This window comes from Nansenia antarctica (genome assembly GCF_963989245.1).
Source record: "Nansenia antarctica genome assembly, chromosome: 17".
NCBI classification, from domain to species: Eukaryota; Metazoa; Chordata; class Actinopteri; order Argentiniformes; family Microstomatidae; genus Nansenia; species Nansenia antarctica.
In genome coordinates this window covers 14,743,534-14,757,392 of record NC_137687.1, presented here as the reverse complement: position 1 = coordinate 14,757,392, position 13,859 = coordinate 14,743,534, and the positions used below count along the sequence as shown (strand labels likewise).

The 13,859-nt window shown below is 45.2% G+C and overlaps 2 protein-coding genes across 2 annotated transcripts; both read right to left on the bottom strand.

The window, feature by feature from the left end:
- Window positions 1–3,571: 3,571 nt before the first annotated feature.
- Window positions 3,572–6,160, bottom strand: LOC308172668 (E3 ubiquitin-protein ligase TRIM39-like). The gene is made up of 2 exons (XM_080547595.1): window positions 6,077–6,160; window positions 3,572–5,837 (listed from the first exon to the last, which is right to left on the bottom strand). The coding sequence occupies exon 2, from the start codon at window positions 5,833–5,835 to the stop codon at window positions 4,189–4,191; it is 1,647 nt and encodes a 548-aa protein (XP_080403721.1). The 5' UTR covers window positions 5,836–5,837; window positions 6,077–6,160; the 3' UTR covers window positions 3,572–4,188.
- A 1,804-nt stretch (window positions 6,161–7,964) lies between these two features.
- LOC308172669 (E3 ubiquitin-protein ligase TRIM21-like) lies at window positions 7,965–9,607 on the bottom strand (the record flags this gene model as incomplete). Its single annotated transcript, XM_080547596.1, has 1 exon — window positions 7,965–9,607. One exon carries the CDS (start codon window positions 9,605–9,607, stop codon window positions 7,976–7,978), a length of 1,632 nt encoding a protein of 543 aa, XP_080403722.1. The 3' UTR covers window positions 7,965–7,975.
- Between the last annotated feature and the right edge of the window lie 4,252 nt (window positions 9,608–13,859).

Sequence of the window (13,859 nt, the reverse complement as noted above, 5' to 3'; positions counted from 1 at the left end):
CCTCCCTTTATTAGGAACACTATACTAATACTGGGTAGGGCTTCCCTTTGCCCTCAAAACAGCCTCAATTCTTCATGGCATTGATTCCACAAGATGTTGTAAACATTCCTTTGACATTCTGGTCCATGATGACTTGATTGCATCACGCAATTCCTGCAGATTTTTCAGGTGCACTTTCAAACTGTGAATCTACTGTTCTATCACATCCACATGGGGGCGCTGTGGCCATGAAGGGGTGCACACGGTCAGCAACATCCTGACACAGGTGTATAGACGAGGCCCCTGGTGACTGGAGGGTTGCTGGCATCATCTAAGCTGCCTACCACTGCCGTTGTGCCCTTGAGCAAGGCACTTAAGCCCTATTGTCTAAAATGTCAGGAATTGTGAAAAACTGAGTTTAGATGTATTTGGCTTAGCCAATATGCATGTAAACTTATGACTTCAACTGTACATGTCGTTGTCTAGGTACCTGTCTCTGTTCAATGACAATAAAGTTCAATCTTTTCTTATCTTATAATCAAGGACATCATGTAATAGATCACATGGTTAGCAAACATTGCATTTATTTATTGTCATACTTCCTGGAACTGTTCTTGATTCTTACATTATGTGTTGTTTGGTGTTTCAGCAGCAACATCTCAAGCCTTGGTTAGTCTTCGTCATATGAAACAGCAAAAGGTACATGATGATGATATTGTAAAATACAGTGAAATGAACTGCTAAGTTGCGTTGCCGTTGACTGACCCCTTAGTTCTAACCTCAGTCTCTGATACGGCGAGTGATGTCAGACGACCTCGCTGTCCAGGATTGTTTAAGGAGTGAAACAAGACGAGGAGTATGCCACAAGTTATCTGTAAGCAGAAGGACTTTTGTGTTCACGATCGTTGCAAAAACTAACCCACTCTGCCAGCTGAACATTTGACTGAGCTCGTGGTCAGGGCTCTACCAGGGGTGGTCCAGCGTCTTACATCCCCTAAAGGGAAACATTGACTCATTATTTATATGGTAGCAGGCTGTAAGGATGGACTTGTACAATGTAAGATATAGCTGTAATAATAAAGAGGGTTGTTTCCCTATGTACAGTGATTCCCAGTGTTGTTGCAGGTGAGCTTGTCCTGTCATCCTTTGTGTTGAGAAATTAAATTATTCTAAATCTACAGTCTTTTATATCTACACAGTCTTTCATATCTACAGTCTTTTATATCTACACAGGGTTAGGGTTAGGTCCCGCTGTATCAAGGTGTTGACGCCTTCTGGTTTTTAATGTTCATGTTTGATCCTCTGCATATTCACTCCTAGAGAACTTCAGACACTTCAGTCATTATAGGTGGACATCCATGCACATGATAATATTAACCAACCCAGTTTCATTGACTAGATATATACAGTACAGTATGAGATACCTCTCATATTACTGGACAGTGAGGGTAACACAAGTACATTTAGCCTTAAGACCGTTTTATTGTCAGTTCTTGAAATTATACTGTATGACTTTCTAAGTGACCCATATCTGTGAGATGATGCCACTGCATTTAGCACTCTTATCATTCATTAGGCTTCTCAGCAGGGGTGCAGTTTACATCATTATGATGTGTTTCTAATGTGCAACCCTGTCTCTGCCTGTTGGTGTTTTATGTCGTGCTGGTTGCCTTCTGGCTTCTTCTGGTGTTGATTTTTCTGTTTGGTGAGCCGAAGATTTTTTTTTCCACCTTGGACGGTGGACAATAAAGTTATATTCAATTCAATTCCATTCTCTGCAGGGGTGCAGCTGTTTACATCCTTCAGAGACTGAATCAGCCCTAACCCTAACCCAGACTTCTCAGTCATTGAGTGAGAGTGACAGTGACAGAGTGGTACTGTAAGTGACTGAATGGTGCCACTCCCTCTTACTGGGTGGAGAAGGTCCCACGCCTGGTTGTGGACAGGGCGTTTGAACACATTCCTCATACCATGGAATGTAGAGAGAGAGAGAAAAGGCAGGATACATTAATTAACAAACAGAACCAGCTGGACAGGTTTATCAAGGTCAAGTAGTACTTCACAGAACCGATGGCAGACGAGAGTTGGTGTGGCCGTGTCTTTCTGTAAGTCTGATTCCTTGACTGACCACAGTCTAAAACACCAGGGCAGAGGTGGTGCTGGAGAGAGAGAGAGAGGGTGGGTAGATGTAGATGCTTGGCCTCATGCTAGGCCTCAACCCTAGGACACATCTAACCGCTGCTCATTTTTTGAGCCTTGATTGGCTACGAGTAGTTGACAGAGTGCAGCAGCTTGCACTGGGCCTGGTCTTCAAGATACGCTACACCACAAAGACACCCAAGTACCTGTCAACATACTTCCAAAAAGTGAACAACGTCCACACATACAACACCAGAGGAAGCTCCACGAACCACGTTCAACCGCGTTGCACCACAAACAAGGGTTTAAACTCGTTTGCAAACTATGCAGTAAAGATGTGGAACGCCCTTCCTATAATCTTAAAGGAGTGCAAAACACTGCCCACCTTCAAAACCACTCTCAAAAAACATTTACAGGAGGCTGCAATCCGTAACTGGACCCTCTAAAACAAAAATCAGATTAAAAGACCCGAACTACCCACTGTACATACTTTGTGTTTTGTCCCCCGCCCCCACCTGTGGTGTATGTCCCCACCTGTCCTACCCGCTGTACATACTTTATGTTTTGTTGTATTGTTCTTCCCATGATGGATGTACGTTTATCTTGTAGATAGTAATAGTTATTTGTCTGTATTATCATGTAGATAGTACTAGTTCTTTTCTTATGTCTGTCTTACATGTAACGATGAATTGAAAATCAAGGACCCCAATTGAAATAAGCCAGTGGCTTTCTTGGGTTTTTATCCTTTTAGATTGACCTTGTATGTAATATGTACTTTCATGTACCTACTTCTGCAAACCTTCTAATAAAGTTTTCAATCAATCAATCAATTGGACGTGGCCTGATGAATGGATGGAGAGGAGGGAGGACAGAGAGAGAGGCTACGGAGGAGTCCGGTGCTGTGGAGGTAAGACATAATACGTCAAACAGCCTCTTATCTGATTCAGCTTCTGAGTGTCAGTTATGTAGTTGTGATCTAATGGTAGGCAGGGGGTGTAGATCTAATGGTAGGTAGGGGGTGTAGATGATCTAATGGTAGGGGGGGGGGTAGATCTAATGGTAGGTAGGGGGTGTAGATGATCTAATGGTAGGCAGGGGGTGTAGATCTAATGGTAGGTAGGGGGTGTAGATGATCTAATGGTAGGTAGGGGGGGGTAGATCTAATGGTAGGTAGGGGGGGTAGATGATCTAATGGTAGGTAGGGGGTGTAGATCTAATGGTAGGTAGGGGGTGTAGATCTAATGGTAGGTAGGGGGTGTAGATGATCTAATGCATGGGTGGGCCATTAATTTTCACAATGGGCCACATGAGAAACCAGGACTATTGTGGAGGGCCGGACCAGTAGGCTGAACCAGTAGGCTGAACCATTAGACAAACTTATAACATCATGTACAGAAGATGTGTATCATATTACAATCACAGTCACCCTTATTAAACTGTTTAATCATATCCGATTCCCTTTGCAAGCCATTAAATCAATAACATTATTATCAAACGTACATTCTGTTAAATGTAATTACGTCACACACATGCAGAGACTGAAGGACAACTTATGTTTGTGTTTTAATAAGCCAGACAGCCAGTCTGCTACCTCACCACCACCATTCTAAAGCTCTGGGACCTGGACTAGACTGATTATTAATGTGATCAATGGATCTGATCAATCCAAGTAAATTTAATTGTCTGAACATCCTCAATTTCCCTCTGTACACACCCAGTATTCATTACACTCAAAATCCTCCAAATACTTAGTTAATAATAACTAGGTAATAATGAAAACACAGTATGTTGAGAGCATCTGATTTATAATAATGTGAACACCCTGAGAAGTCAAACAGTCTCATGTATGTAGAGTCATATGTTATGAGGCTTATGAGGCTGGAGAGGCTGGGCTGTATCTGACATTGCTGCTGCATATTCACCATCTAGCAGACACACTGAGAGCACAAACTATATGATAACAAACCATAACCAGATCAGAAATTACTCTGTGTGGGGAAATATACCATAATCTTTCCTAGTGAGTGACAACAGATAAAGATGAATCTAAATGCTTATTTTACTGCTTGGTCAGTCAGCGTGATTGACAGGAGAGATGATTAGAGGGGCAGAATTTTCACCACCCTTATACAGGCCAGGGTAGAAGTATGGATAGAGTTTCTCAGTGAAGGTGCAGCCAGTGAAAGAGTAGATCAGAGACCTGGCCTCCACATCATAAAAGGAGACCTGGCCCTCCTCATAATCCACAAACACCCCCACCTTCTGGGGCTCCTCTCTCAGGGACAGGCGGACAGGAGGGCCAGCACGTGCCCAGTACTCATTTCCATTCCTCAACTTTACAGTCCAGTATCCATTCTCAGGGCTCAGTGTGATCTGCCCCTTCCTGTTGATGGACTCTCTGGCCACTCCTACAGTCCAGCCAGTCTTCTCCTTCACCTCCACTTCATAGTAAACCCTCCCTGAGGAGAAACCCTCCTTTCCTAAAACACAGAGACACAAGGAAAACCTCCCTATGTTATCAGGGAGATTCTTTCTTGTGTCTTCGTCTCTAACTTGTTTCCCGTCCTCAGACAGAATGAGACTGGGATGTGCTGTATGAGGGTCCAGAGTCACGTCCACTGCATACTGCTGAATCATCTTCAGCTCAGCATCACACAACTTCTTCACTTCGCTCGTAAGTGTCTCCTCCAGCTGAGACACAGCTCTCCTCACAGTCCCCACATAGAGATCACTGTGAACCCTGACCTCAGACCAGTCCTTGGTGTGTGGAGGGGTGGACAGGGATGAGAAGCTCTGGAGGAGGTGGAGGTGGTCCTCAGTGTGTGAGAGCTGCTCCAGCTCAGTGCTTCTCCTCTGTAGCTCAGTGATTTCCTGCTCCAGCTCTTTAATCAGCCCTTCAGCCCGCCTCTCTGCTGCTTTCTGCTTCTCCTCCATCACGTCAAGGAGCTCAGCCTGGCTTCTCTTCATGGAGTCCACCAGAGCAGTGAAGACCTGTACGCTGTCTGCTTTCTCTCTCTCTGCAACTTTCTGACTAAGATCTACTGAGTGTTTGATCTCTGAAACCTTCTGCAGTCGCTCCTGGATCATCTGCTGAGCATCTGCCTCTGTCTTCCCCAGCTGAGCCTTCCTCTCTCCATACTCCTCCTCTATGGGGACGGTGTCATGGGTCTTGTGGTCTGTCTCAGTGCAGAACTGACACACACACGTCTGGTCACGCCTACAGAACAGCTCCAGGAGTCTGTCGTGCTTTTTACACATCCTGTCTTCCAGGTTCTCCACAGGGTCGATCAGCTTGTGTCTCTTTAAGGCTGCGACTCTCTGATGAGGCTCCAGGTGAGTCTCACAGTAAGAGGTCTGACACGCCGGGCAGGACTTCAGAGCCTTGACCTTCGTCCCAGGGCAGAAGTCACAGGACACTTCTCTAGGTTTGACAGGTGTGTCTGGGGCTGGGCTGCTGGTTGCCTTCACTTCAACTGACTTCCTAAACTGAGCGGCCATCTCAGAGATGAAAGTATTGACAAAGAGATCTGGTCTCTTATCAAATGCTTTTTTACACATTGGACACTGACACGGGTCATTGCTGTCCCAGTACTTTCTGATACAGGCCATGCAGAAGTTGTGTCCACATGGAATAGTGACAGGGTCAGTGAACACATCCAGACAGACAGAACACAGGAACTGCTCCTCAGACAGGAGGAGACTGCTGGAGGAAGCCATATCTAGAGAGACCAGAGGTGACACCATAAAGCATTTCCTGGAATCAATCAGATCTCGATAGGGACTGTCTTAGAGATTATACAGGGATCAAGAATGATATAATTATAATATTTTGTATCACATAGAAAATAGTCCTTCAACCAAATCAAAACGTTTTACATACTGAACTGTAAATAAAAAACTCTGAGAGAGTGAACACAATAGTTTATCTTGACTTGTCATTGTAAGTCTCTCAACTCACCTGTCTGTGATTCTGTGAGAGTGTGGACGCTGTCTCTGTCCTTTCTACTGCATGTGTGATAGATGTCTCTGTCCTTTCTACTGTATGTGTGATAGATTGTTTGAGGACGATTTCTCAGGAGTTTGCGAGGGTCTGCTCTCCACTTTACGTCTCTACACAGTTTAGTTTCATTTCAGCTGCCTGACGTTGAGATGCTCCTCCCCTCCCAGTACAGCTCTCCTCCCTGGAACAGAGTTAACCCTTTACAGGCTGGTCTGTTTCTAACATGTGGTTTTACACACACGCTCTTCTTACCTGTCATTTCCAATCATCATATTGTTCCCAGTCAGTATAAACTGTAATCACAATAATATTTGTGATCAGGACTAAGGTTGCTACAGAGGAAACACTTCCTCTGGCATGGATCACCGTGTTTGAAGCCACTTAAACACTCATACTCCCTCTCTCTCTCAGGTATGAACAGTAATCAGGAGAGTGTATCAGGTCAGGTTGCTACATAGTAAAGTCTTTCTCTCCCACAGATCTCAGTGTTTGAAGAGGCTTAACACTAGCAGAGCTGTGAGGGTCACGGTGACCCCTGTGAGTAAAAAAAAAATCTATCTTTGCACTCGATCAAATTTCAGGACCCTCCTTTCATGACTTTTCCTAGATATGTGCGTTCTACCATCCAGTGACCTTACATCTTCTAAATCACTTCAGGATAAGCTAGTATAAAGCTGTTTTGCAGTTTTTCTGTGTAGGAGGCAGCCTAAAAAAAGAAGCGCCCTCTAGTGATCTCTGTGTGTAAATAGCAGATTTACATTTTAAAAAGGGGGTTTGACCCCCAAGGCGGCTCTATTAGTAGGTAAAATAGGCACGGCTGTTGTAGTGTTAACCCACCAACTGACAAAGAATTCCGGAACTCTCACCACCTAGAGTGCCAAGTGTTTTATGTGGTTTCTGCCTAGAAACACCACTTTGATTGGCTACACAATGAAGCATCATAATTGATGCATTTCTGGTGAATACAGTCTCCCGTGGCAGTCTAGGATGTTGACAATGTGGGCGACTTTATTCACCTCTGTGATAAATGAATGAATCATCATTCACAGGTGTCAGGTAACAGGGACTTTATTCATCAGGTGTTGATGTTTGATATGCAGTGATGATAAAACCACCACAGAAACAGACCGTTATACAAACTTATAATATCACATACAGAAAATCTATCTGTCATATTACAATCACAGTCAACCTTATCAAACAGTTTTGAAGCATATCTGATTCCCTTTGCAAGCCATTAAATCAATAACATGATTATCAAACGTACATTCTGTTAAATGTAATTACGTCACACACATGCAGAGACTGAAGGACAACTTGTGTTTGTGTTTTAATAAGCCAGACAGCCAGTCTGCTACCTCACCACCACCATTCTACAGCTCTGGGACCTGGACTAGACTGGTTATTAATGTGATCAATGGATCTGATCGATCCAAGTGAATTTAATTGTCTGAACATCCTCAATTTCCCTCTGTACACACCCAGTATTCATTACACTCAAAGTCCCCAAAATAGGTAAACATTACAATGATAACTAGCTAATAATGAAAACACAGTATGTTGAGAGCATCTGGTTTATATTAATGTGAACACCCAGAGAAGTCAAACAGTCTCATGTATGTAGAGTCATGTGTTCTTATGAGGCTGGAGAGGCTGGGCTGTATCTGACATTGCTGCTGCATATTCACATCTAGCAGACACACTGAGAGCACAAACTATATCATAACAAACCATAACCAGCTCAGAAATTACTCTCTGTGGTAAATTATATCAAAACCTTCCCTAACGAGTGACTACAGATAAAGATAATTCTAAAGGTGCATATTTTATTCCGTGGTCGGAATTAAAGGTTGAAAATCAGTCAGTGTGATTGACAGGAGAGATGATCAGAGGGGCAGAGTTTTTACCACCATCATTCAGCTCAGGGCAGAAGTATGGATAGAGTTTCTCAGTGAAGGTGCAGCCAGTGAAAGAGTAGATCAGAGACCTGGCCTCCACATCATAAAAGGAGACCTGGCTCTCCTCATAATCCACAAACACCCCCACCTTCTGGGGCTTCTCTCTCAGGGACAGGCGGACAGGAGGGCCAGCATTAGCCTTGTACTCATTTCCATTCCTCAACACTACAGTCCAGTATCCATTCCTAGGGCTCAGTGTGATCTTCCCCTTCCTGTTGATGGACTCTCTGGCCACTCCTACACCCCACCTAGTCTTCTCCTTCACCTCCACTTCATAGTAAAACCTCCCTGAGGAGAAACCCTCCTTTCCCAAGACAGAGACAACCCGGGAAAACCTCTCTACGTTATCAGGGAGATACTTCCTTGTGTCTCCTAATCTAACTTGTTTCCCATCCTCAGACAGAATGAGACAGGGATGTGCTGTATCAGGGTCCAGAGTCACGTCCACTGCATACTGCTGAATCATCTTCAGCTCAGCAGCATCGCACAACTTCTTCACTTCACTCGTTAGTGTCTCCTCCAGCTGAGACACAGCTCTCCTCACAGTCCCCACGTAGAGATCACTGTGAACCCTGACCTCAGACCAGTCCTTGGTGTGTGGAGGGGTGGACAGGGAAGGGAAGCACTGGAGGAGGTGGAGGTGGTCCTCAGTGTGTGAGAGCTGCTCCAGCTCAGTGCTTCTCCTCTGTAGCTCAGTGATTTCCTGCTCCAGCTCTTTAATCAGCCCTTCAGCCTGCCTCTCTGCTGCTTTCTGCTTCTCCTCGATCACGTCAAGGAGCTCAGCCTGGCTTCTCTTCATGGAGTCCACCAGAGCAGTGAAGACCTGTACGCTGTCTGCTTTCTCTCTCTGTGCATCTTTCTGACTAAGATCTACTGAGTGTTTGATCTCTGAAACCTTCTGCAGTCGCTCCTGGATCATCTGCTGAACATCTGCCTCTGTCTTCCCCAGCTGAGCCTTCCTCTCTCCATACTCCTCCTCTATGGGGACGGTGTCATGGGTCTTGTGGTCTGTCTCAGTGCAGAACTGACACACACACGTCTGGTCACGCCTGCAGAACAGCTCCAGGAGTCTGTCATGCTTCTTACACATCCTGTCTTCCAGGTTCTCCACAGGGTCGATCAGCTTGTGTCTCTTTAAGCCTGCGACTCTCTGATGAGGCTCCAGGTGAGTCTCACAGTAAGAGGTCTGACACACCAGGCAGGACTTCAGAGCCTTGACCTTCGTCCCAGTGCAGACGTCACAAGGCACTTGTCCAGGTTCGACAGGGGACTCATCTTCAGCCCTGACTCTCATTGTCTTGAATTTCTCTACGACCTCTCTAAACGTTGTGTTGACGCGAAGCTCAGGTCTTCTATAGAACGTTTCCTTACACAACGGACACAGACACAATTCACTGGTGTCCCAGTACTTTCTGATACAGGCCATGCAGAAGCTGTGTCCACATGGAGTAGAGACTGGGTCAGTGAACACATCCAGACAGACAGAACACAGGAACTGCTCCTCAGACAGGAGACTGCTGGAGGAAGCCATATCTAGAGAGACCAGAGGTGACACCATAAAGCATTTCCTGGAATCAATCAGATCTCAATAGTTTCAGCTATGGAGCTGTCAAGACTGTCTTATGGGATTATACAGCAACCAATAATTATAACATTATTCTACATCACATAGAAAATAGTCCTTCAAACAAATCAATACGTTTTACATGCTGAACTCACTGTCTATAAACCAAACTGGTAGAGAGAGTGAACACAATAGTTTATCTTGACTTGTCATTGTCTCTCAACTCACCTGTCTGTGATTCTGTGAGAGTGTGGACGCTGTCTCTGTCCTGTATACTGTAGGTGTGATAGATGTCTCTGTCCTGTATACTGTAGGTGTGATAGATGTCTCTGTCCTGTATACTGTATGTGTGATAGATGTCTCTGTCCTTTATATTGTATGTGTGATAGATGTCTCTGTCCTTTATACTGTATGTGTGATAGATGTCTCTGTCCTTTATACTGTATGTGTGATAGATAACTGTTTGAGAACGATATCTAACAAGTTTGAGAGAGTCTGCCCTTGTCCACGATACACTTTACGTCTCTACACAGTTAAGTTTCATTTCAGCAAACTGACGTTGAGATGCTCCTCCCCTCCCAGTACAGCTCTCCTCCCTGGAACAGAGTTAACCCTTTACAGGCTGGTCTGTTTCTAACATGTGGTTTTACAGACACGCTCTTCTTACCTGTCATTTCCAATCATCATATTGTTCCCAGTCAGTATAAACTGTAATCACAATAATATTTGTGATCAGGGGCCTCATTTATAGAAAGTACTTTGGATCAAATGTTTATCTTACCCATGTCGTACGTAGAAAACCACGTCAACGTAGTGATCAGGGCTGCCAAGTTTCACCAAAAGTTTGGAGTGAGATTTTTTGGCGGTGGAGCGACCCAAAACTGTGCACGTTTTGGCAGCGGCGGCCCCTCTCTCCCACCCAATTATTTGTGCTAGTTTCCTGCAATTTTACATGTTGTTCATAATAAACCAGCACAAGAAAGGAAAATAATAAATAATAACATTTTATAAAACAAGAAAAAAATTCAGACAATATATCATATTTATGAAATCTTAATAAACAAATACAGTAGCCTACAGACTCTAAAAGAAAAATTGGCCCCATCAACAGGACTCAGCCCCTTGGTCAGCAGCAGAAAGTCTGCATCAATCTGCATCAATCTGTCTCTTTTTAAAGAGAAGACATTTTTCTCCTCAGTATCTCTCCAACTGCACATTACAGTGAAGATGTGTAACATAGTCACGCACGCACATACGCACATACGTACATTGAAAATAAAAATTGTCGCCTTCAAAATAAAAGCAATGCAATTGTACTGGACGCATTGCCTACAGTCATTTACATGTTATTTCTATTATTATGATTTTTTTTACCTCACACAGGGCCGGCCAGGGACAGCCATAGGGCCGCATGCGGCCCAGGGGCCGTACAATGCCCAGGTCTGCTCTAGTCCCTCAACAGACTGGATAGGTAAAACAGAGGTAGGCAGATCTAAAACAGACTGGATAGGTGAAAGCCAGATGATGGACATGTCCCCCGGCCTATCAGAAGGCAGGGTGTTTATTGAGGATGAGAGTCAGCAGATAGTCTCAGTGTGAACATCTGAACTCCGTCAGTGTAAATCCCCACAGAGAGAAGGCTGCGTTCCCGTCCTGTACACCTCCCCTGCGTGTCTGACTCCACACCCGTATCTGAGGCGGGGGTCCCAGGCCTGGGGGGACACGTACCAGAGGCCCGTGGCCGTGTACGAGCCGTCTCCCTCCCAGGACGTCCAGACGGCGTAGTCCCCCGCTGCCGGGGTCACCGCCGTGTCGTTGATCCACCAGGTGAGGTCAGCGAGGCTTGTGGGTAATCCGCTGACCACACACAGCAGGGCGGGCGTGGGGGAGCTGGGGGAGGGGCCGCCGGGGAGGGAAGAGAGGAGGAGGACGGAGGGACGGGAGGGGGTCGAACCTGAGAGAGAGAGAGGGGGGGGAGGGAGAGAGAGAGGGAGGGAGGGAGAGGAGGGGGAGGGAGGGAGAGAGAGAGGGAGGGAGAGGGAGAGAGAGAGAAGGAGAAGGAGGGAGAGAGAGAGAGAGAGAGAGGGAGGGAGAGAGAGAGAGAGAGAGAGAGAGAGAGGGGGAGAGAGAGGGAGAGAGAGAGAGAGAGGGAGGGAGAGAGAGAGAGAGAGAGAGAGAGAGAGGGAGGGAGAGAGAGGGAGAGAGAGAGAGAGGGGGGGGAGAGAGAGAGAGAGAGAGAGAGAGAGAGGGAGAGAGAGAGAGAGAGGGGGGGGGGGGAGAGAGAGGGAGAGAGGGACAGAGAGAGAGAAAGTCTGAGCTGCAATTGAACTCTCAGTTCCTCCAGTGTATTTCAGGCCTGAGGTCAATTTCACCTACATTTCTTTTATTCAAATCCAGATCGGCTGTAATTGTCCCAACGTTCTGCTGCTCACCTTCCACAAAGAGCTGGATCCCCTCACTGAACACCACTCTGTCAGGAGAGCGCGGTCCTCCATGGGTGGTCATCACCCTCACACTGCAACAACACAGTTATGACAGATTAGATTAGATTAGATTAGATTAGATTAGATTGAACGTTATTGTCATTTCACAAAGTACAAATACTAGGCAACGAAATGCAGTTTAGCATCTAACAAGAAAGTGCAAATAGTGGTATTGTGCAGAGATGACAGTATAGCTGTTACAGTGAGTATGAATACGGTAATACATATAAAATGAATATACATAAATAGGATATGTACAGTTATGAGATTAATATCCATATAATATGACATGTCATATAATACAATATAGTCTGCATATAAAGTTACATTAGAGAGATATTACCTCAGGAGTAGTAGAGTGAGACACAGCCGTGCTGCTCTGTTCATGTTGCTGAGTGTTTCAGGAGGAGGAGAAACACCAACTGTCTGACTCCCCTGGTGATCTCTGTGTCCTGTTGTCTGACTCCCCTGGTGATCTCTGTGTCCTGTTGTCTGAATCCCCTGGTGATCTCTGTGTCCTGTTGTCTTTCACACAGCGATCTCCTGGGAGGTGCACCACAAGGAGGAAAGAGTCTTTTGGTATTTTATCACCCTGTTCTGCATCCTATTGTAAATGGTAAACAGACTGACTTATATAGCGCCTTTATCCAAAGCGCTTTACAACGGCCTCTCATTCACCCATTCACACACACATTCACACACCAATGGCGGTAAGCTACCATGCAAGGCGCCGGCCGGCCCGCTCACTGGGAGCAATTTGGGGTTCAGTGTCTTGCCCAAGGACACCTCGACATGTGGCCAGCCGGGGCTCGAACCACCGATCTGCCGACCTTGTGATCATTAGACGGCAGCTCTACTTCCTGAGACACAGCCCCAAAAGTGATGATGTCATTGTAATATGAGGCGTGAGTAGAGAGTGATGTCATTGTCACAGTGCAGTCTTTTATATCTACAGTCTTTTATATCTACAGTCTTTTATATCCACAGTATTTTATATCTACACAGGGTTAGGGTTAGGGTTAGGTCCCGCTGTATCAAGGTGTTGACGCCTTCTGGTTTTTAATGTTCATGTTTGATCCTCTGCATATTCACTCCTAGAGAACTTCAGACACTTCAGTCATTATAGGTGGACATCCATGCACATGATCATATTAACCAACCCAGTTTCATTGACTAGATATACAGTACAGTATGAGTACATAATACTGGACAGTGAGGGTAACACAAGTACATTTAGCCTTAAGACAGTTTTATTGTCAGTTCTTGAAATTATACTGTATGACTTTCTAAGTGACCCATATCTGTGAGATGATGCCACTGCATTTAGCACTCTTATCATTCATTAGGCTTCTCAGCAGGGGTGCAGTTTACATCATTATGATGTGTTTCTAATGTGCAACCCTGTCTCTGCCTGTTGGTGTTTTATGTCGTGCTGGTTGCCTTCTGGCTTCTTCTGGTGTTGATTTTTCTGTTTGGTGAGCCGAATAATTTTTTTTCCACCTTAGACGGTGGACAATAAAGTTATATTCAATTCAATTCCATTCTCTGCAGGGGTGCAGCTGTTTACATCCTTCAGAGACTGAATCAGCCGTAACCCTAACCCAGACTTCTCAGTCATTGAGTGAGAGTGACAGTGACAGAGTGGTACTGTAAGTGACTGAATGGTGCCACTCCCTCTTACTGGGTGGAGAAGGTCAGGGCGTATTAACACATTCCTCCTACCATGGAATGTAGAG